At 42.7% G+C, this 24,460-nt stretch overlaps 1 protein-coding gene across 3 annotated transcripts in view; it reads right to left on the reverse strand.

Moving 5' to 3' along the window:
- SLC35F3 (solute carrier family 35 member F3) overlaps window positions 1–24,460 on the reverse strand; it is a 146,972-nt gene that overhangs the window by 44,152 nt on the left and 78,360 nt on the right. The window contains exon 1 of one of the 3 annotated variants that reach the window (XM_063124378.1): window positions 14,149–14,335. The exons of the other annotated variants lie outside the window; for them this stretch is intronic. Within the exon in view, the coding sequence (XP_062980448.1) occupies window positions 14,149–14,224 (76 nt within the window). The 5' untranslated portion in view covers window positions 14,225–14,335. Of the gene's footprint in view, window positions 1–14,148; window positions 14,336–24,460 lie in introns of those variants that run through there. 3 annotated transcript variants of the gene reach the window in all.

The raw sequence follows: 24,460 nt of genomic DNA on the forward strand, positions 1-24,460 counted from the left end.
GACTCAATTTTTCCTACCATTGAAATATGAAATAAACACTTTTATAGAGAAAGAAATCACTATGGAATGCAAATCAAATCATTAATATATATTTTAGGCCTACTAACAACAGGCTTTATTGAACCTTACCTATTAACTCAGACTTTGTTCTCTTAGATATACCTGAGCAACATTTTTTTCTTTGGAACAGATGCCATGTACATATTCATGAGCTCCTAATCCATTTGGGGGCATATTGAAATAACATTGTTCTCAAAATCTGTTATATACCAATTACAAACATGGGGAAATAAAGTTTGGATACAAGCATTTGTTACATATGTCATCCACGTACATTCTTAAGCCAAGTGTTAAACACAGTGACAAAGGTGTTTACACTGCAGAAATACTCTGACACACAATACCTCAAGTATCACTTTACTAGGAAAATGATCTCACACATCAGGAGTTCAATTCCAAGGATGCTCTTCTGATCTCTCACTAGAAGGTGCACATGCCAACCAAAACATGCTACCACAATTTGGCAAGGAGTACACGATTTAAGAACGTTCTTTCTCCATTTGCACTAACTGCCATAAAAATTGCCTTCTCCATAATACAGTATAAACAGCAAGTATCATCTGTTCCTAGAGACCCTCCATATCATCCCTACACAGTGTACTGTCTAGTCAAGCCTTCCCCATCCTGGTGCCCTCCAGAGGGGATGATTGGAGCCATAGTCCAACACATCTGGAGAGCGCTAGGATGGGGAAGGCTGATCTAGGCCAAAGCGTGCAAGGAGGGTGCTCTGTGACATCAGAGTAGCTGATGGCAACAACAAATACAGGAGCTGTGGCATCAGTCTAAATTTATTTATTTATTTATTTATTTTATTACATTTATATACCACCCCACAGCCAAAGCTCTCTGGGCGGTTTACAACAGATGATTCGCTTGCAAGAGTAACTCAGGTCTATTGTGACAGCAGACCAAATGAGCCAATAGCATCACAAACAAGCTGAGATAAGAGGCAAAGAAGAAAGGAAGGAAGCAGAGAAGGAACATCAGGAAAAAGAGTCAACAAATATTCACCGACCGTTGTACTGACAGGCACTAAGCTAGCATTGCCTGTATCCGCTGACAACTACCTCATGACCCATACAGTGCAATTTGAATGGAAATAGCTTGCAAGGTTGTTTCTCTGGAGGCCACATCCTAGCCTGTCTGAGCCTAGCCTCCCACTAAGAATCATTCCCAATTATCTCTCCTGTCTTAGCATATATGACCCATTCCTATACAACTCTCTCCCATGTCTCAAACCTCACTGTCACCCACAAAGATGTGTATTGTCTCATGTGAGCAGAACAGTACCATACCATACTGCAAAACAATCACAGACCTTTTGAGAAAAATGCATCTATTTTAGCTTGAGAGATTATCCACTACTGAATTGGCCCAAACGACATATCCTATTCTTTCTCCTTTCCCCAATTTTTGTTCATGCTTTTTTCCATTTCATATTCTTATGTCACATTAAGCATCTGCCTAAAATCTGATCTTATGGCATGCTGCATATTTTTTCTTCCATTGCAATGTGACACATTTTGGTACAGTGCCCATAGCAAGAGCCGTTAGTACTGGTGGTTCTGTATGAACAGAGATCTGTGCACTAGCAGTAATAGGGATGGCATATTAACTCTGGCCAATCCACCCATGTGACATTCATAGGAAAGCTGGCAAAACTATGCCATGTGCATCCTGTTCTGGTAGTAATTTACTGCAACATAAGGACACCAAGAAACCCTTTTCTTGCTAAAATGAACATGTTGCCATTATTACTTCATAATAACGGGATGTATGGAATCAATGCTTTATGTGCCCACTAAACAAATAACCATTTTTCTTAATGCTGAGAATGCTAACCATCTGAGTAATGGTACACACATACTCTAAGAGGACTAAGTATACACACCAAGGAAGGTATTCCACCCCCTCTTCCCAAACCAATGTAGCACATTAATAAAACTTTAGATTGCAAGATTCACTATAAGAAAATATCCTTTCAACAACAACACCAAGAAAAACAGTTTATAGCACAATACATTTGGGCCTCTCCCCAACTCCTGATTCTGTGTTGTTGTTTTTAGCCAAAGAGGCTAAGAACATCTCTAGAGTTGTTTCAATGAAGTCTATAGCATTAGTATTCGATGAACATGGTGAAAGCAGCTTGAAAAGTATCATAGTTAGGAGGCAGAGATACTTGTGCAGAGTTACACAAGAATAAATCCTATTTAAAAAGGCAGATTTAATAGCAGCGTAATTATTTAATAACATGAAGGAAACTCTTGATTACAGAACATGATTGTGAGTACAAAAAGAAGTCTGATAAGAGTGTGTATATATGTGTATAAAACGTCCCTTGTATTAAGAGTTGGGTTGGAACTCTCAAAGTATTCTGGTATATTAAATTGGGGAGATAGAATAAGCCTAGAATCCATCTGGAATTGCACCCAGGAGAAAGGTTAGTGGATAATTGCCCTTGGTTAAGAGAGGCAGTAGCAAATCCTGTCGTTTCTTCCTGTATAATATTGCCAGGATTCGACCATTTTTGTCTGTCTCTTCTGCAAAGACTCTCGTTCACGCACTGGTTATCTCTCGGTTGGACTACTGCAACCTTCTTCTCTCTGGCCTTCCTTCATCTCACATCAGTCCGCTGGTCTCTGTCCACCACTCTGCCGCTAAGATCATCTTCTTGGCCCGCCACTCTGACCATGTCACCCCACTTCTGAAATCTCTTCATTGGCTTCCAATTCACTCCAGAATCCAATATAAACTTCTCCTGCTGACCTTCAAAGCTCTTCACGGTCTAGCTCCTGCCTATCTCTCCTCTCTCATCTCACACTATCGCCCCGCTCGTGCTCTCCGCTCCTCTGATGCCATGCTTCTCGCCTGCCCAAGGACCTCCACTTCCCTTACTCGGCTTCGTCCTTTTTCTTCTGCTGCCCCTTACGCCTGGAACGCTCTTCCAGAACACTTGAGAACTACAAACTCAATCACTGCTTTTAAAACTCAGCTAAAAACTTTTCTTTTCCCTATAGCCTTCAAATATTGAGTTTGTTCTGACTCTATACTGTTAGCTTCACCCTACCCGGTGCCTGTTTACACTTCCCTCTGCCTGTTTGCATTCTCCTTCCCTCTTTATTGTTTACTACAACTTATTAGATTGTAAGCCTATGCGGCAGGGTCTTGCTATTTACTGTGTTATCTGTACAGCACCATGTACATTGATGGTGCTATATAAATAAATAAATAAATTAATAATAATAATAATAATAATAATAATAATAATAATAATAATAATAATAGAAAGTGCCTTTCCAGCAAAACAACAACACCTTTTAATTTGAGCATCACAGGTAAAACAATTCCTTTTGTTTTTAGCAAATGAGATGGCTATTTTTTAATTGATGACTAGATACAGTCAGAAGATCTATTTACTGGAATCATTATTTACTATGGCAAGCAAGAAATCTTTGTGCTCTACTGGTGGCATTGTTGGCAAAAGCCAAAAGGCAGCTTCAAGTACAAATTCAGCAACATACATACAAATTTCCAGTAACAGGTGGATACTTTCCCTAATGAAAAAGAAAATATTAGTTGCAATGATGCCCATTGACATTCAAACATTCTCTCTCTCTTCTTTAAAATGCATTTTTACGTTGTAGCTAGCCTACACGTTTTAAGATCAGCATGATGGTCTTTACTATTACTACTACTAGTATAGTTGCTGCTGCATTAATTTCTACTTTTGTAAACCGCCCAGAGAGCTTCGGCTATGGGGCGGTATATAAATGCAATAAATAAATAAATAAATACTTGTACTGTAACAATTTGTGTTGTCTTGGGATTACAGCTCAGAATAAATATTTTCTAATAATTTATTACACAATTCTGCTCTTCACATAAAATCTAACTTTTTATTTGAAGTTATTTTTGCTACAAGTGGCACAAAAGTAACTAACATAATATAACTATAATTTTCTTACATTTCAAAGCAACAATTTGTTTTTTGGCTTTACCTAACAGGACAATAACAAATCCCTTCTAGCTTATATCATTTAAATGACAATTCATTGACCCATTTTTACATGCTATTAGTGATATACATGCCAACAATGAACAAATCTGTGCTGAGACTATAAATTATACATAGGGAAAAATATAGGCCATAACTAGACCAGGCCTATATCCCGGGATCATCCCTGTGCATCCAAATGACACACAGGGGATCCCAGGAGCAGGCAGGGACGACCCCTCCATTTGCCTGGGATAATCCTTAGGTCTAGCTAAGGCCATAGTAAAGCTACAAAATCCTTGATTTAAGCCCTCCCTCAACCTTACTGTTCCTTTCAGAGCAAAAAAACAGGGGAGGGGGGATATTTAACTCTTTTCCTGCCTCTTTTCCTGCTTCTTCACTCCAAATTGTCCCCAAGCTGTTTTTCTCTCCACAGAGGTCTAAATGTGTTTGGGATTAAGCACATATTTGGAAGCCTTGGGGGGACAAGGGGGAGGAGAAACCTGGGCAACCATTTGGAGCAAAAAAAGCAGGGCAGGGTTGGGATGCGGCTGGTCCACTGTGGGTGGAAGGCACTGAGGTGACCAAAGCCCAAGAAAACATTAGAGTTTGGTTACACACACATATGAGTGTAACATATAGTTTACACAACATCAAATCAAAGGAACATCAAAGGAAGAGTGCAATGTGAAACTGCTGAGTTACAATTTGTCAAGAGATTCAGCTCTATCACATATAGTTTGAATCAGGATTACAGGTTCTTAATCACACAACTTGTGTTAATTAACCTACCACTGCCAGGATTTTTGTGTTACCATAATCACTGCTTTGTGAATGGTCACTGTTAATAACACAACTGACAACTAATCGCACTGCATTTTAATCCTCCCCTCAACTATGTGTGTATATACCTGCAACTTCACGCATTTGATGCAGGGGACTCTCATCCACAAAAGCTTATATCATTGTACATTTGTTAGTCTTTACTAACAAGACTCTGTGTTGTTTTGCTGGAACAGACATGGTTAGATCCCTCTAGAAGAGTAGAGCCCCTTGTTCTTGCAGTTGGGATAATCAAAATCTAGCCCCTATTCTTTTTATTTATTATTGGATTTATATCCCTCCTTTTTCCTCCAAGGAACCCAAGGCGGCGTACATAATCCTCCTCCTACCCTTCATTTTATCTTCACAACAACAACCCTGTGAAGTAGTTTGGGCTGAGAGTCTGTGACTGGCCCAAAGTCACCCAGTGGGTTTCCATGGCCGAATGGGGACTAGAACCCAGATCTCCCGACTCCCAGTCCAGCACTTTAGCCACTGCACCACACTGCCTCTCTTTTCAATTTAAAATGTGATAAACCCCACAATGGTTCTGCCTCAAGCCTGCAGAAGCTTGGGCTCCCTGTTCAGGCATCACCCACTCTTCTCCCCAAGCCCGTTCCCTTCCCTAAGTCCCACCCCCTGGCCAGGAGGCTTCCCAAGGACTTAAGAAGGGGATTCCTCTCCCTGCCCCTCCCTATCTCCAACCTGTGATCAGAGATAACAAGAGGGTTTCCCTGCATGCCTCTCCCCATCCTTGAGGGCGAGTAATTCTGATCACAGATCAGAAGTAACAAGGGAATTCCCCTGGGGGGACTTATATGGTAAGTACTGTGCACACGCTGGTGCTGGTACTTGCAAGAGCTTCTGCAAGTGCCGGCCAAGCACGCTTCACTCCTGCCTTTTATTCCCTGCAAAAAAAGAAGACTAGAGTTTTAGAGTTGTAAAGGGGGCTAGAGGAACTTACTGTATTTTCTGGCGTATAAGACTACTTTTTAACCCAGGAAAATCTTATCAAAAGTTGGGAGTCGTCTTATACACCCAGTATAAGATAACTTTTTAACCCAGGAAAATCTTCTCAAAAGTTGGGGGTCATCTTATACGCCGGAAAATACGGTATGTAAAATCTCACAATAATGAGAAAAGTTTTTGCCAATATATCATTGGGAAATTAAATGGCCGGTGATGGTAGATGAGTTCAGGAAAGAATTAGAAAATGGAAACACACACTGTACTTCAAGATGAAGAGGAAAAGCAGCCATAAAACTGAAGTAATAAAGCTTTGATGATGATAAAGGAATAATCAGAAAGGAGGCGAGTTATATTTGGCATAATGTTCTCAAGTCCACAACAGGAATAATAATAAGAGAATACATGTGAGGAAGGAGAAAGGTTATATTTCATTTAAAAATTTTTGTTTCAACTTGATGCACAAACCAAATTTTACATGCTTGCATGCACATATGCACACACACACACATATGTATTGACATGCCTATGTCTACTGAGATTAAGCTTTATGGGACAAAAGTTAGTTTTCTCAACTAGTATAACATTCTAAGAGTCTCAAGGCGGGACACCCAGCAACCAAGATCTAGTGCCTTCTCTCCTGTGCCCTTAAGGCAATAAGTGTGCTGAAAGAAGTTACAGCCTGAAGTGTGCTATCCAGAGATGCCACCTAGACAGCATTACAAGTCCCACCAGTTGACTCAATACCTGGTAAGGAGAACCAGGCAACTAATGCAGCTACCTGGCCCTATAAATCCTCAGCCCCAGGGGCTTTAATTTGAGTGTGTTGGTAAGAACATAAGAAGAGATATACTGGATCAGACCAAGGGCCCATCTAGTCCAGCATTCCGTTCACACAGTGGCCAACCAGCTGCCCATATGAAACCCACAGGCAGGACATGAGTGCAACATCACCATCCTGTTCATGTTCCCCAGTAACTGGTATACATAGGTATTATATTGTATTTTGTATTCGTGTTTTTAAATTGTTGGTTGTTTTTATGCTCAAGGTTTTAATTTTTGTGAACCGCCCAGAGAGCTTCAGCTATTGGGCGGTATAAAAATGTAATAAATAAATAAATAAATAAATAAATAATGCCTCTGATACTGGAGGTAGCATATAGTCATCAGGACTAGTAGCCACTGATAGCCTTATAATCTAGGAATTTGTCTAACCCTTTTAAAGCCATCCAAATTGATGGCCATCACTACATCCAGTGGTAGCGAATTCCATGGTTCAACTCTGCACTGGAGGAAAAAAAAAGTACTTCTTTTTATCTGTGCTGAATCTCCCACCAATCAGCTTCATGGAATGACCCCGAGTTCTAGTATTAAGAGGAAGGGAGAAAAATGTCTCCCTATCCACGTTCTCCACACCATGCATAAGTTTGTACATCTCTATCACATCTCCCCTTTTTCCAAGGTAAACAATCCCAGCTGTTGTAACCTTCCCTTATTGGGGAGATGCTCCAGTCCCTTGATCATTTTAGTTGCCCCTTTTTCAGCTCTACAATATCTTTTTTTACGTGCAGTGACCAGAACTGTACACAGTATTCTAAGTATGGTCACACCATAGATTTGGATAAAGACAGTATGATACTGGCAATTTTATTCTCAATTCCTTTTCTTATAATGCCTAACATAGGGCCTTGCTAGACGAGGCCTTAGCGCGCTTTGAGGCCCGGTTTCCCTGCTGTGCGTCCACATGACGCACAGGGGAATCCAGGCCCAGGCCGCGCTGAAGCCTCCCCTAACGCGCCATAAGCGAAGTCGCTTATGGCGCGCCTTTTCCGCAGCCCCGGCCTGAGGCCGGGGCTGAGGAACGTCTAGCAAGGTCCGTGGCTTTTTGCGGCTACTCACTCGCGAGTAGCTGGGAAAGGCCACGGACTGGGCACAGCGCGCTGTGCCCATCAGGCTGGGGGGGGGGATCCCGGCGGGGGGGAAAGCTGGACCCAGCAGGAGAGGGGGGGAGAAGGCCGGGCACCGGGGTGGCATCGGGGAGAGGGAGGACGGGCGACACGGGGATCAGGGAGAGGGAGGATGGGCGACGCGGGCATCAGGGAGAGGGAGGACGGGCGATGCAGGCATCGGGGAGAGAGAGGGCGAGCGGGGAAAGAGTGACCAGGGAGGCATCTGGGATGGCAGGGGGGGGAGATCAGGAGCAGAGGGGGCTTAATTCTTAAAAAACCTTGCCTTCGGCTTCGGGGCGCATGTGGCCCCTTTAACCAAAAAAAATGGCCGACGCTGCAGGGCTTCCGTAGTCCCTGCGCGTTGGCCGTCTAGGAGGCGGTGCGGTGCGCGCTAAAGTTAGCGCGCCGTCGCCCCGCCTCCCTGCCGGCTTATCCGGCTGGGTCTAGCAAGGCCCATAGAGTTTTTGCCTTCTTTACAGCTGCCACACAGTGTGTTGACATTTTCATCGACCTGTCCAATACAACCCCAAGATCTCTTTCTTGGTTGGAAACCGGTAATTCAGATCCCATGAGGTGATTCCTTAAGTTGGGATGTTTTGCCCCAACATGCATCACTTTACTAGGGAGATGGGCCTGCCAGATTGAAGACCTGTTCACCACTGTTTTCTGCATTCTGTCTTTGGAACCTTGTGCATGCTTGTGCACATCTGCTTTTTATCTACTGTGTCTGGAACCTGGCCTTTGCCTGTTTTGGCTGCTTGCCTTTGGCCTCCACTTGGCTGATGGGTTGTTCCCAGACGTGCAGCCAGATAATTTTAGACCCTGGACTGAATAGTCTTATGGGCTCCTTTTAATGTACATTAATTCAGTTGTGAAGTACACAAGTAACATTTCTTTTCCCTCCCTGTTCACCGTTCCATGATTTACAGCTGTTTCTATATTTTTATATGGTACAACTACAACTATTTGCCAACCCTGATTTTAAAAAAATCCACAACTCTGATCAGGTGCAGTTTTGCATTTTAAACTCACTTAAATAATAGTGCTATCACAACTATGGGAACAAAATGAAGTTTGTATTTGATGCTCTAATTACCTGCCACTCTCTGGGTGTCAGTTCGGGGCCCACTGAGCTCAGAGGTCCAGCCCTAGCTATACCACTGTTTGATTCCTCCTGACCTCAGTGCTCTGATCCTGTTACCAGTTAGGCTGTGGATTCCAAGTGAATAACATGAACATAACCTCCATCGCAAGTCCTCACAGGTATCTGCTTGAATAAAAGGAGAACAATTTGAAGAAGGACCGAGGGGACAAGAGCAGGCAGAAGTAACATCGGGGCCTGCTCCTGTTGGACTCTTCCCCCACCCCCACAGGGCAAACTGCCATCTTGGCCCTGTGGGGAAGAAGAAGGACCCAGGGGACAGGAGCAGGCAGAAGTAACATCGGGGGCTGCTCCTGTCGGACTCTCTCTCTCTCTCTTTCTCTCTCCTCCCTCCCTCCTTGACTCCTTTTCCTTGTGTGTCATGTCTTTATTAGACTGTAAGCCTGAGGGCAGGGACTGTCTTTTTTGCTAAGTGTAAGCCGCTCCGAGAGCCTTTTTTGGCTGAGGAGCGGGGTATAAGTATGATAAATAAAAATAAATAAATATATTTATTTATTTATTTATTACATTTCTATACCACCCAATAGCCGGAGCTCTCTGGGCAGTTCACAAAAATTATTGTAGAGCTGAAATTAATATAAGCAACAACTTTGAGAAAGGTTCACTTCTAGACACTGTTGGTCTTGTTTCAATTCATTTTTATCAATAGCAAGCAAAAGTGAAACAATGCATCATAGACAGTGGAAAATGCAAGGGTAATAATTATGCTTCTTTAACCTGGTGGGAGGGGGAAGTGATTTGTAAGATGCTTCATGGACTACTATGGGTCAAGGTTGTGAAATAAAATTATACATCTCAAGCTAAATAAAGAAACAAAACAAATAAAAGTATCTTGGATCATGTATAGAAATCCTAGAAGAGGAAAACTGAAAAAGACAATCACACTCCTTTTTGGTTGTTAAGGCAGCCTGGAACAGTATGGTGATGGCAAGTCAAAATAAATGATTTACAGCAATATTGAAAAACTTGTGGCTCTGCAGATGTTTTTGGACTCTGGCTCCTATCAGCCCCAGACAGTATGGCCAACGGCCAGAGATGGTGAGAACAGTAGTCCAACATTGGAAGGCCATATATTCCCCAGCCCTAATTTACAGATGCAGTGACTGTGTCTAAGGCTTAAATTCTATCTATAAATGCTAACCTTGAAGCAAGAGCCATTTAAATCAATGGGGCTTACTTCTGAATAAGGATTTTCCTGTAAAGCAATGGTTCCTGGGATTCCACAATGACAATATCAATAATGGTGAACAAATGTCCCTGAAGAACAGCTTGCCTACTAGTACTGGTTTTCCTCTGCAATGTTGCACTTGCTACAGAAGACTGGTGGCTGTGTTCTAGGGCATGTTCACTTTACTTAGGGGGAACCATGTCCTGGGTAACTGTGCACATCATAGAATATGCCTGAGAATGCACAGAAGTTTCATAGCAGAAAAAATTGCTGTTGAAAGTGTTTCTACCAAGGTAGAAAGTCTGAAAACCAGTGGTACAGAAAACGGACAAAATTGGAAATATTCATCCAAGACATAGTAGCATTGCAAATGCTGCATGCCCTAGTCTTAATGTGAATATTCCATGCACAGTAAGCACAAACCTAGCCCATAACTAAAAGGAGAAAGGAAGGAGCTCACATTCTCTTGCTTTTTCATTATCTTTCCAATAACAAAAATATAAAGGGACATTGAGCTTAAGCTTTGCAGGACCTACATAAAAGTACATAATATGCTGCAGATGCAAACACACACAAACACAAGTTACGTTTGCTGCCTTGCAGAATGATGCACACATATGTGTTGTGGTGGTTTACAGGCTCAGTGGTTACTGTGGAATCCATCTGCATAACAATTTGAAGTGGCAGTGAGGTACCAGATAGATCAAAGTAAGTACAGTACAAGCAAAGAGCGGGACTGCTGGAAGGCATTATGGCAATGCATATCAATGAAAATCTAGGTAGCCTATCTGGTAGGTGGCACATTCCTTCAGGTTCCAATTCCTCCATCCAAATTGAACAGAGTTTATGTTGGTCATGGGAGGAATAACCAGTTGTTAGCTCTCTGTTTCATTCCTACTGAAGAACCCTCAGCACTCCCATTCTAGCATTTACTTTTGGCTTGGGGTTGGAGCAAGGAAAGCAAATTCTACCACATAATATGGCGGGCAGAAGAGATTGTCAAAAGGCTGGTGTACATTTGGGTGTCTAAATTCCAAACATTTTAAGATGGACTGCTACTGTATTTCCATTTCTAGCTTTGCTCCTGAAAAAAATTCTGTTTCACCCAGTATTACAATGGCAATAGTTAGGTTTACAGGAACTAAAGGTGTCAGTATTTAGTAGGTCAGTTCAGTGGCTGGAGGATAGTGATATAGTATCCGAGAACCAGCGTCTAACGTTTAGTGACTAACCAATGCCACCACAAAAAGGCCACGAGAGGATGCAATTTAAGTAACAAGACAACTAGAAAGACCACACAGCTATGACACAGGGCTATGAGGGTGGCGCTGATGCAAAAGAGTCCTTCTGCACCTCTAGTAGTTGTCACACAAGTTACATCTGCTGAAATTCCCTCTTCTACACAATTTAAAGGTGCAGGAACCCTGATTGCTCTTACATTAGGCTACCCTAATGGCAATAATGCTGACTATTACAAAAGTGACAATATAGAATTTCCCATTTATCACCCTGACAATGACAGTATTCTTAGAATTATACTAAACTGAAAAAGGAGAACAAGATCCCTGCCCCACGAAGCTTGAAGTTTAACTCTCTCATAGCACAACCCTATACCTGCCTACTTAGCCACAATCCTATTGGCTGGGAACAAGCCCCACAGAATTCAATGGGGCATACTGCTGAGTAGACTGTTATAGGGTGGCTCTGGATTACACCCTTATTCAATTTCAGCAGTGGCTTTCTATGCCCCAATCTAGTCCTCTGCCTCTGCTGTTGCCTTCACAAACACCTGTTTCTTTTCCACCTTTCATCTATAACAATACAATACATATAGATGTTTTAAAGATGCATCTAAATTTACTGCTGTGCATTCATGCTTTTTCCCTTCAATAAATTCTCCTTTGCATCATTCTCTCAACCAAGAATTTTCTTCATTATCTCAAAATATTTCTCCCACATTTCTGTCTTCCATCCTTCCAGCCCTTCTTTCCCTGACATTTAAACGTGCCCTAGTTTACTCTTCTAACCCTACAACATGTTTTCCTGCCACTGTAATTTACTACCTTTTGACTCCCTTTTAATTCCATTATTCATACGACACATTAAGAAATATTTCTAATAAATAACTAATATGGAAAAGCAGAACAATCTCCCCGTTAAAGACGTTCAGCAAAAGAGGGGAAAGACATATTTTGCGGAAGCTGTAATTCAGCCTTTCCCAACCTAGGGCTGCAGCCTTAATTGCAGAGTTGCAAGGGACCTATTTGGTTAGGTATCCTGGTACCCTCCAGATGTTTTTGACTAAAACTCTCAGGATGCTTGGCCACTGGCTATGCTGGCTGTAGTCGCAAACATCCAAAGACCACCAAGTAGCCTACCCAGATAGGTCCCTTGCAACTCTACAATTAAGGCTGTGGATCTGTGGATCATTTCTTGGCATCAAGTTTCAGTGAATTCAGAAGAATTTACTTCTGGACAGGGTTGGGCTGCACATCTCAAACCCTTCCTCCCTCCCCCCCCCCGCCCTTCCCCACCTATCCTCTCTCTTGATCCTATTTATTCTTCCAGCAGCACTTCCAACCATAGTCATACAGTAATTCCTTACCTTACAACTCTTCCATACTTTCTTCCTAGCCGCTCAATTATAATCTTTTTCTCTCCCCACACCATCACTAGGTTGCAGACACACACGCGCACACACACACACTGCTTCTCCATCCTTCCCGATTCTCTCCTTCGGTCACCACTACAGCACCTACCAGCTTCCTTCTGCCAGAAACTTACAAGCACCCCGTCCTCCAGTGCACAAAACCTCCCCAACCGACTCACTAGTCCAGGGCTGCTTCTTATGGCCGGTCTTTCTACGCACCACTTTCTTTGCCCAGCGACAGCAGCAGCCCACAGCCAACAGCCTTTCCTTGCCTAGCAGGCAGCCTCTGAAAGCCAACTTGAGCTGACCAGGTTGTTGCCTCAGCTCAGGACAGCATCTCCCTAAACAGTCGCTGCAGCCCGACTTGAATTACGGCAAAGCTCCGCTTGGACAACGGCGGTCAGCTCACACAGATCAATAACCTCGGGGACTCCTTTTTACCTGGCATAACTACCGTCTTCCTAGCTTAGGCGGGTCTCGATGAAATTCCCTTTTCAAAGAGCAGTGAGAGTTTGGGCTTCATTGATATCAAGATGCCCCTGAAGTCTCCCCTCCAAGAAGCCAGAAGAGATACTTCTCAGAAATGAAGGCTACACAGCAGCATTAGCTATGTGTTGGGGTGGGGTGCTTGTGCGCGTATGGGGGGGGGGGGGGAGACCTCACAGAAGAGCGCAGAGGCCTTTTGGGTTTTGTTTTCCCCCCTCCTCAAAATGGATCCCTGCCAAATTCCTTCACAACATCTCGACCCAAACCCCAGAGCAGAGCGTTATCCGTTTTCCACCGGTGACAGCGAGCTACGTGAGCTGCGCTCTTCCATTGCACCAAGTTCACGCGCCCTCTCCTTCCCGCGTCGACTGGGAAACACCTTGTGCCTTGAAAGAGAACTTGCCGCGCGGAGGAGCGGGGGGGGGGAGAGAGGGCATCCCTCCCTCAGAAAGACGCGAGCGAGAGACTAAGGTGACTTTCAGGGGCCCCGGACGGCAAAGCCCGCATTGGCGACAGCTTCCTTTAAAGGAAGTCCAGTCCAGCATGTGCTAATTGCCCCCCTCCCTCGTCCTTCGTCAGGAGAGCAGGAGAGACTGCAGCAAGCCAGCCGGCAGCCCCTCCCCTCCGCACACGGGGGCAACTAGCCTCCTCGCCGCCGCCACCACCACGCCCGTCCGGAGCACCGCAACGCGGAGCAGAGCAGGTGTTCGTCCCCCCCTCCCCCGGCCGCTCTTTCCGAGGGAGCTCGGAGCTTGCCGGTGAAGGGCGAGCGGCTTGGCCACAGCAGGGGTTTTCCTGCTAGGACGCCTCTGCGCCCTGCCGCGGGAGGAAGCCCCATCGCGCCTTCCTGCATAGGTTTGCTGCGCCGGAGACAGGGGCGCGCTTGATTACCTTCCACTTTGGTGAGAGTCAGCACCGGGCTGTTGCAAGCGCTGAGCGGGGCTACCCTGGCCGAGTGTTTCTTCATGATGAGCCCTTCTGCCAGCAAGAGCCCTTTAGCTGATCGCCTACATCCTGAGGCCGGTTGCAGCTGAGAGCTCAGCTCCCTTTCCCGTTTAGAGTCCGCCTCGGCGGCGGCCCGCCTGACTCACTTTCCCAGCCTCTCGTACCTTCTGCTGCAGCTTTTCGCCACCTCCTGTCTCGCACGCTCTCGACTTGCTGCAAACAAAACGTCACAAGCCAATCCCCGCCTCTTCCCCGGCGGCTTGGGCGCTGGGCTCGTCTCCCCCCGATCAAGGAAAGGGTGCGCCCCCGCCAAGCCGCACGAAGGGCTGCATCTCCCCCAAAGTGCCTGGAGTGCGATTCCCTCCCAGGCCCAACAGAAGACCATGAGACCCGGAAGGCAGAGAGAGATGCAAAGCTAAGAGTTTGCCTCTCCTGCTCAACTCACGTTGAAGCGTTGCGTTTGGCAAATCTCTGCAATATGTGGATCATCTTGGCTTATCCAGAACAGGCGAGACTCCATAGAGGCGCTTTGGAAAACTGCGTTCCAAGAGGACAATTCATAAAAAAAAATTAAAAAAGCGTTTGAAATCAGATCATTGTGATGTTGCGGCTGAAAAAGGTGGTTTAAACAGGTACTTTCTAGTTTCAAACTTAGCTTCAGATTACACTAACCTTTATTTTACAATTTTATGTCATGGGAATAATAAATATGCCAAAAGGTAATGACTGGAGGGGGAGCCCCACTACTCTCCTAACACTTGAACTGCACGTTTGCTAAATCTGACCATCTTAAATGCTTCTCCCCTTCTAACAGGGACAGATCATGCTAGAAAACGAGGAAACGTCTTTACCTTGGAGTTCTCAATATGGTTTCACAACTTTGGGTTCTCTTTTTTCCTTGATAGCCTTAAGAGAGCTGAATGAGATTCAAAGGCCTTTTTTTTGCACCACAACACTCCAGAAAAGCAGTAAAGGAACACTGACCCTCCCTGTATGTACATGTCTTTCCCTGTGTGTGTCAGAACAATACAACCATCACCACAGAACATGTACTACAAAACGATAATTAGGCAGTTTAGGGTTGCAATTTAGTTGGCAAATGATCTATGAAGAGATACAGCAGTGTGGTGTACAGGCTAGAGTGTTGGGCCACAGGAGATCTGGGTTCTAATCCCCACTTGGTCATGAAGCTCATTGGGTAACTTTGAGACAGTCACTGACCCTCAACAAAATCTGCCTCACAGGGCTGATGTAAGGATAAAATGGAGAGGACACCTCATAAGATGCCTGGGGTTCCTTCCAAGAGGAAATAATAATAATAATAATAATAATAATAATAATAATAATAATAATAATAATAAATGAAGTTGCTGTGCCAATTTCTCAGAAAACAAAGTTTTGCAATTGCTATTACTGTACAGTTCCATACTTATTTATTTATTTATTTATTTTATTACATTTATATACTGCCCTATAGCTGAAGCTCTCTGGGCGGTTTACAAAAGTTAAAAACAATGAACATAAAGGTAATCAATTCAAAACTAAGGTACCACCAGAGTAAACTGGAGGCATGAAACAGCTTATCTGACTAAGTGGGAAACCATATGCTGTTTGTGTATAAGAAATCTTGTGATTGACATCCCACTCTCAGGAAAAACACCTTCCACTATAGATGTTACAGAAACCTAGCCTTCCTCTGGAATTGTGTATATTTTAATTATTGGGAATTGAAGGCAATATTTAATTTTTTTACTGCAATTCCTAACTTCTTTTTACACTCACAGAATAGGACACAGAAGAAAGCAAATACTACAACTTTGCTCCATTCTTGAACTATAATTTTTTAAAATATATTATAGAAGAGGGTTGGTCTTTTTTGCATTCAGTGTAATTCTTCTTACATCAATTAATGTGATGCCAAGATAATTTTCTCCAATAGGCTCCAACTGAGAGGAGCTTGCGGGCTGCATTCATTTGTGCCTCTATTCCTGCTTCTAGCACCTGTTTGTCCCCCTTGTGGCTGGAGATTTGAAACAGCCACTGAAAAACTAAAAGTTAACAAACCTCTCCCTAGCACTCATTGAGGTGACAAATGCTCCCCCACACTTGACATTGTAGATATAAATTATAGATATGAAAATTCAGATTCAGAAAACATGGCTTTTTAACAAAGCCTTTAATGATTAAATTCACTAAGATGGCACATTGTTTAAACTGTTTTAATTGTTTTACTGCTTTTAAATTACATATTGTTTTAACTTGGTTCATGGTTTAATTTGTTTTTAACTGTGTATATTTATTGTTTTACACTCTATGCTTTTATCTGTATGCCGCCCTGAGATCTTAATGATATAGGGCGGGATACAAATGTTTTATATAAATAAATAAACTCATTCAACAGAATTTTTGTTATTTTTCTTGGTAGAAAGACAAGGTACAAGGTTTGGGGAAATTATACAGAAAATGTATTCTTTTATATAATGAAGTATGTATCATAGAAAGCACATGCCACTCAGTAAGTGAAGTGCAACTACTATTCAACATCAAAATAACTATTCTCCTACTTCAAAATGGGTGCTCTGACAAAAGGCAGCCTGTGAAAGCTTTCAGTAATTCGCATCGAATGAAAGATTATTTCATGAGCACAGTGCAATCAATACTTAACAATCTTTTCACATTCTTGTTTATTACACATGCGCGCGCACACACACCCTCTCATAAATCACTACAGTTCTCTGTATCAGACTAACAAGTGCAATATCAGCCTCACAAGATTATCTCAGAGAATGTTCAGAAAAAAAGGTTACAAATCTGCCAATAATATTGAGCTTATCATCAAGTAAACCACATAGCATGTTCCACTAAAAATGGAACAAGTAATACCTCACAGGTAAGTAGATAGCCAAGTATTGTACAAATCAAGCATTTCAATTGGTTTCAAATCCACAAAATTGCTAATTTCCAAGTATTAAATAAGGATCAAATACAACTACACTTGTTAAAATAAACAAAACTAAAAAAAACCCCAAACATTTCATAGCAATGACTAGTTCGCACATAATGACAATCCAGAGTATGGGTTGAGTGTGGGTTGTTGAATCATGTGTTGTTGTTGTTACTATGGTTTAACCATGGGTTGTTAACCATGAACAATCCAGAAAGAGAACCCATTGTTTTTTGTTTGGTTATGAACTCTGGGTTGTTTGTGGTTAACTGTAGTGTGGGGTTTGCATGTAATGACAATGCATGATTCAATGACAGCCCATGATTCAATGACAACCCATAGTCAACCCATACTGTTGTCACTACATGTGAACTAGGTCACTAGAAAAATGTGTTTTATACTGATTAACATGATGGTTATGCATACAGTATGTAAGGGGGCAGGAGCAAATAGGACCCTAACGGCAAATCAACCACCAGGTTCCAACAGCTTGTCCCACATTTCTGGTTGCCTCCCACTTAGTTCAGCATTTACTACATTGAAGATCCTTTCCCTATCTTTTGCTGCCTTTGCCTTCTATTACTAGGTCTGGAACAGAAGAGCCCGGCTGAATCAGACCAAGAGCATATCTAGTTCAGCATTCTGTTCACACAGTGGCTAACCAGGTGCTGATGGGTCCCACAAGTAGGACATAAGCACAATAATAGTATTCTCCCATTCATGTTCTCCCACAACTGGTATACAGAGGCCTTTGATACTGGAGGTAATATACAGCCATCATGACAAGTTCTATGGGTGTCCATCTCTCATTCCTTCTCCATCCCACATTCCTTGTTACCACCTTCTGGTCTCTTTCTTTCGTCCCTTGCTGATGCCACAGCCTCCTATTCACATGATTCAACAACCCACACTTTTGATCAATATCAAAACTTGCTACTGCAAACTAAAAATCTGCTATACATACCGTGAAGGTGGCGGTCATATAGACTGCTCCCGCAGTAGCATATTAGAATTTAAGGGGTTTGGGGTAGCTTTAGCATGTCACTTTTAATGCACGTCACTTTAAAAAGAAGGGCTTCAAGCTGCAGATTTACAGCAGGACACCTGGGGATGGGAATGGATATGCTAGGAGGACCTTGGCGCCAGCCAAGAAACCCCTTATCAGTCCTCAAGGCTATAATCCATCAAGGATGGCAGGAAGGAGGTGCAGCTGGCGAGGTGTGAAACCAGGCCTCCAGGATGTGCCGGAGGGAGGAGGGAGCCTTGGAGAAGAATGGGAGCTGAAGGGTATAAAGTCGGGGGGGTGTGGCTTTCCCCAAATTATTGTCTTGCCCTCCTCATGGTGTGCATGGAAGTGTGCATGGCATTGGCAAGGCCCTATTTTGGAGTAAGTAGTTTAGTTAGGTTTTGTTTTTAAAGTTACTGGGTTTCTATGCTATACATGCCTGTACGTGTGTTTTATTCAGTGTTCTTCCCATTAGACCCTACCCTGGCTTGTAAATAAACTCCTTCTACCTCAACTGTTCATCTGCTATCTTCTTGTTACTTGGGCCAGTGCTAAATCCAGGGATTTTGGGACCAGCATTCTGGTGTCCTTCCCCTGAGGCTTTGGGTGTCAGGGAGCCTCTGCGAAGGGGGTGGCAGTGCAAATGAAGGGGCAGGTGCCAGCTGCCTTCGGGCCACCTTTACACATACTGGAATGATGATATAAAGAAACTGTGTGAACATAACGGGATACTGTGATTGTTACTTCGTCTGTTTGCTGTATGACTCAGTAACAAACATAGAAACTCAGCAACAGCTGCATTAGCTCTGATTGAATGCTTGCCAAATACTTTAACAACATGATGTTGTTGGGTTTTTTGTTTTTGTTTTAAAAAGCTACCTTAAAAATTTATATGTAGCCTCCTTAACATTTTGTGCCAGCAAAATAGTCAGCACAATAAATTTAAGGAATTGATTGTCTGCAATGCATTTAAATAAAAGACCATATGGGGGAAATATATAATGTAGGCTTCAGGGATGGGGGTGGGGGAACTTTCTAGATATTGTGGTGTTTTAATGTTTTTGTTTTATTGTAATAACAAGAAAATAGAGAACTGATGGGCCATTGTGAGGAAAGCAGGGGAAGAGCTAAAATACAGTGCAGATCAACAGAAGCTTCTCATTTTAAGTGCTGATAAAAAACATCGTCCTGATAATTTTTACCAGTAGAAATGCGAAATCTACCCTTCCTTGTCTGTATTTATTTGTAATTCACCCAGAGAACATTTGTTATTGGGTGGATTGAAATGTAATAACTAACTAACTTACTAATTAACTATGAACCTATCTGTATTCTATGATAAACATCTGAAATCCTCCTCCGAGTATCTTCTCTGAGGGAGTTTCAGAAGATGGCAACAAGAGAGAGGGCCTTCTTCATGGTGGTCCCCGCAATTATGGAATGCTCTCCCCAGTGAGGTCTGCTTGGTGCCAGCTTCATCACCTTTTTGGTGCAAGGTTAAAACTTTCTTCTAGTTCCAGGCATTTGATGGCATATGAGGAGGTTAGTTTGTATTGGGTCCTGGTAGTTTTATTGCTAATTGTTTTTAACTACTTCAAACTTTTTAAAACAAAACAAAACATGTGAAAGGATTTATATTATGCGTTATCATCTTGTGAACTGCCTGGAAAGCTTTGTCTATTGGGAGGTATAGAAATGTAATAAATGAAAGAATAAGGGTTTTTCTCCAGTGCGGGTGTGAGATATGTGTACAGGCTGGGCTGTTATATGCACATGGCAGACTGGGTTGCTTACTCGCAAAGAGATCTTGCTGGCTGTTCCAGGGTTCCAGTCTGTCCCTTGAAACGTGAGATAAGCCCATCCTATCCAATCTGATGTGCACCACTGCAGGGCTGCAGCTTGGAAGAACTCAATTTCAAGCAGCAGAGTAAAGCCAAGGTTCTTTTCTCTGCCAGCAGAAATTATTAAATACCTTTAGCTTTTAGTAGGCCAGAGATGCTTCTTTGTGAGTAAATCCAAGCAAGAGGGCTCCAGGGTGTTAGAGGCAACAAAATATCTCCCAGCTAGTAGACAAGTCCTTCATTGGGAATGGATTCAGTGTCCCTCACAAAGATCCATCCGACGAGCGTTTTATTGCACGCTCGTTACTGGGCACTCACGGAGTTTCCTCAGGTCCCTCACATGACGTCGTCTGCCTCCAACGTGCCTTCCGCCCCTTCTGGCCTTCCTTGTGCAACAAAAAAAATCACCCCTCATTAAGTCCGATGTGTTTTTAAACTTGGAATTGCTGCTCTCTCCTGCTATGTGCAGGAGAAGCAGCACCTTTAGAACAGCAGACTCAATGGGCCTTGTGATCCTTCTGTACTTCCTCTTTTGAAAACAGGAAGTAACTGAGGAATGACCTGAGAAATACTTGTATGACCTAAACCAGAGTGGGCAACTTTTGAGGGTTGGGGGATCACATTGCTCCCCACCCAAACCCTCAGGGAGCCACACCCCACTGCTTCCAGAGGTGGCAGCATCACTAGAATCCCAACGATCCTGCTGTGAGACAAGGTTCATGGGGAGCATCTGCCTTGTTTCCCAGCAGAATTGGGCACCCCAGGCCTGACAAACAGATGTTTGGTGGACTGGGGAAGCCCCATTCTGCAGAAAAACAAGGCACACAATCCCTGCATGCCCTTTTTTCTATGCAGAAACAGCAATTCTGCTGTGGAAAAAGGAGCACACTCCTCATACGCCTTTTCCCCCAGCAGAACTGCTGAGGCATCAATTTTGGGCGGCACAGCAGCAATGACCTGGTGGGGGCACATAAACAACCTTGGCAGTCCTCATGTCCCTTCAATTAGTCCAAAATATCACAGCCAGGCTGGTCACTGGTACACCTAGGGGTGACCACATTACACCAGTTTTAAAATCTCTTCACTGGCTGCCGATTAGTTTCCGTGCGAAGTACAAAGTGTTGGTTATTACTTTTAAAGCCCTACATGGTTTGGGTCCAGGCTACCTGCAGGATCGCCTTCTCCCATACAATCCGCCCCGCACACTCAGGTCCTCCTGGAAGAATCCACTTCAGCTAGCAAAAACTAGATTAACAACAGTTACCCAGAGGACCTTCTCTTCTGCTGCTCCCAGACTGTGGAATGGCCTGCCGGAGGAGATTCATCAACTTGACAGTCTTTTAGAATTTAAAAAAGCAATAAAGACTGATCTATTCCTGCAGGCCTATCCAGTGAAATTTTAGAATGTTTTCAGGATGTTTTAATCATGTATGGTATGTTTTAATTCGTTTTAATGTGTATTTTATATCATGTTTTTATACTGTTTGTTTTACACTTTGAATTGTTTTAGTTTTTGTGAACTGCCCAGGGAGCTTCGGCTATTGGGCGGTATAAAAATGCTATAAATAATAATAATAATAATAATAACGTTGTCCAGCCCTGACCTAAATGCACACTCTAGGTTTTGAAAACGGCCAGGACCAGTGAGTTATCTATCATAATTCTTTGATTTGTTTCAAAAACAAAGTTAGGTTCCAATGAGACATTTGGGTGGTTTCATGATTGTATCTTCAATTAAGAACTTGGTATAGCTCTCACATACTAATCTGACAGCAGAGTACAATGGAGTTATTCCAAAAATAACTCTTACTTAGCTGATTTTTATCTCTGCAATATAAACTTCCTGTATTTTATTTCAGATTGTTAGATAAACATTACCCTTCGTTGTAAGACAAGTAAGATTAGACCTGCCTAAAACAAAAGTAAACAATAAAATATTATCCTTTGTATATGAGAAAGTATAGTTTCATCCACTCTATGAGTGTAGGGGAGCTTCCGGATTAGGCTTTCATTCTGCGGTTGCTCTGTCCCATTCACAGAATTTTATGGGAAATTCAGACATTTTTGTCCATTTGTAGATATCCAGCCTTTCCCCATCATTTTTCTTTTCACAGAAAATCCACATAGGAGAAGGTGATGTCATGTCATGTCAAGGTAAATAATATTGGTTTATATACTAATACTACTAATAATACCCTACCTTTCTGTCCCTAATGAGACCTTTAGGTAGCTAACAACAGTCATATAATCCAAACAAAAACAATAAAATAAAATGTTGTTGTTGTTTTTAAAGCATTAATGCAGCAATAATTTATTGCATGATCATGTTGTAGATTAGAAGCTGATCATGTTGTAGTTCAGTGTGATGTGGCTGCAAAAAAAAACAAAGCAAAAAAAAGCAAATCCTATTTTGGGATGTATTAATGGAAGAATAGCCTCCAAATCACACGAGGTACTGGTTTCCCTCTATTCGGCACTGGTTAGACCTCATCTGGAGTATTGTGTCCAGTTCTGGGCACCACACTTGAAGAAAGATGCAGACAAGCTGGAGGGGGTCCAGAGGAGGGCAGTGAGGATGATCAGGGGTCTGGAAACAAAGCCCTATGAGGAGCAACTGAAAGAAGTGGGCATGTTTAGCCTTGAGAAGAGATGACTGAGGGGAGACATGATAGCACTCTTCAAATACTTGAATGGTTGTCACACAGAGGAGGTCAAGGATCTCTTCTCTATCCTTCCAGAGTGCAAGGCACAGAATAATGGGCTCAATTTACAGGAAGCCAGATCCTGACTGGGCATCAGGAAACACTTCCTGACTGTTAAAGCAGTATGACAATGGAACCAGTTACCTAGGGAGGTAGTGGGCTCTCCCAGACTAGAGGCATTCAAGAGGCAGCTAGACAGCCATCTGTCAGGTATGCTTTAAGGGGGATTCCTGCATTGAGCAGGGAGTTGGACTCAGTGGCCTTATCAGCACCTTCCAACTTTACTATTCTATGATTCTATGAAAATGTATATGAAACAGATAAATGTCAAACCCCTTTAACTCATTTCGAAGAATACCCTGAGCAAACACACATCATAACCTACTGTTGGAAGATGATGATGATGATGGTGACGATGATGATGAGGAGGAGGAGGAGGAGGAGGAGGGTCAAATTTACCTCAGAAGGTAGTTCTACGGTTTGGGTGACTCTACTGAGAAGGTCCTATTTTGTGTGACCATCTGCTTCACTTCAGTTACAGCAAGGTCATGAAGCAATTTTGTGGGTAGTCTCATAGGAGGAAATGATCTATTAGATATCCTGGTTACAAATCATTTAGACTTGAAAGGTTAGAAGCAGGACTTTGAATTGGCTCTGAAACAGATCAGGAGTCAATGAAGTTGGCACAATATTGATGTTATGTAATCTGACAGACCATTTCCTGCCAGCATTCTAGCGGCTACATTTTGTACCAATTGAGGTTTCAGGATAATTTTTCAAAGGCAGCCCCACGCATAGCACAATATAGTAATCAAGTCATTTGGTAGATTCTTTGTAAGGATAAGATCTGTTAAATTCATAATAATGCTTTTTCAGGATTAGACATTAAAGCAAAAACCAGAGTCAACAGATGCTTCCAGAAGAGGCTTTCACTGTGCAGCCTCGAACACAGAAATTATGGGCATATGTGTGTGTGTGTCCAGTCATTTTTGTCTTCCATCTGTAACCCTCCTGTGTTTTCTCACCACTTCTATTGTCTTTTCTCTTACCACAAAAAGCAGTTACGGAAGAAAAGACCAAAGCAGTTGAAAACTGTTACTGCAGAGCCAGACTGGCTTAAACAGTGACCATTTTTGAGTTCTTTGTCATCAGGACTTTTCTCAAAGAGGCTTTCAGCTTATTAATAATACCTCAGCATTGTACAAAGAGCCGCTCCACTCCTATTTGCCAGTAGTCCAGCAGTAGTGTTTTTCTGACCAATGTCCAACTATAGAAAAACAATGGTGGCCTTTAGGCAGGCTCAAATTTTTTTTTTTATTCCTGGCCACAGCTAGACCTAAGGTTTATCCTGGGATCATCCAGGGTTTGCCCCTGCCTGAGCACTGGATCCCCTGTGTGTCACCTAGATGAACAGGTTTGACCCCTGGACGATCCAGGGATAAACCTTAGGTCTAGCGATGGCCTCAGTCAGCTTTTGATTTACGGTGGTGATTTAACTGTTTTTATCTTCTGCCACTATTTTAATATTTTTATTTGATGCTTGGATATAATGGTTTTTATTTGATCCATTGATTTATTCACTGCTGACATGTTTTTTTTCTGTGATCTGACGTTTTAATATTTTAATGATGTTTTATATGATCTTATTATGCTGTTTTATTGATTACTAGAGACTTTGCATGGTTTGGAATAGCACTGAGTTTGATACAGCGAAGCTTTCAAGCAAGCTTATCAACTCTATATTCCTCAGTAAATGTTTTCAAAC

Source organism: Elgaria multicarinata, chromosome 4, assembly GCF_023053635.1.
Source record: "Elgaria multicarinata webbii isolate HBS135686 ecotype San Diego chromosome 4, rElgMul1.1.pri, whole genome shotgun sequence".
Lineage (NCBI taxonomy): Eukaryota > Metazoa > Chordata > Lepidosauria > Squamata > Anguidae > Elgaria > Elgaria multicarinata.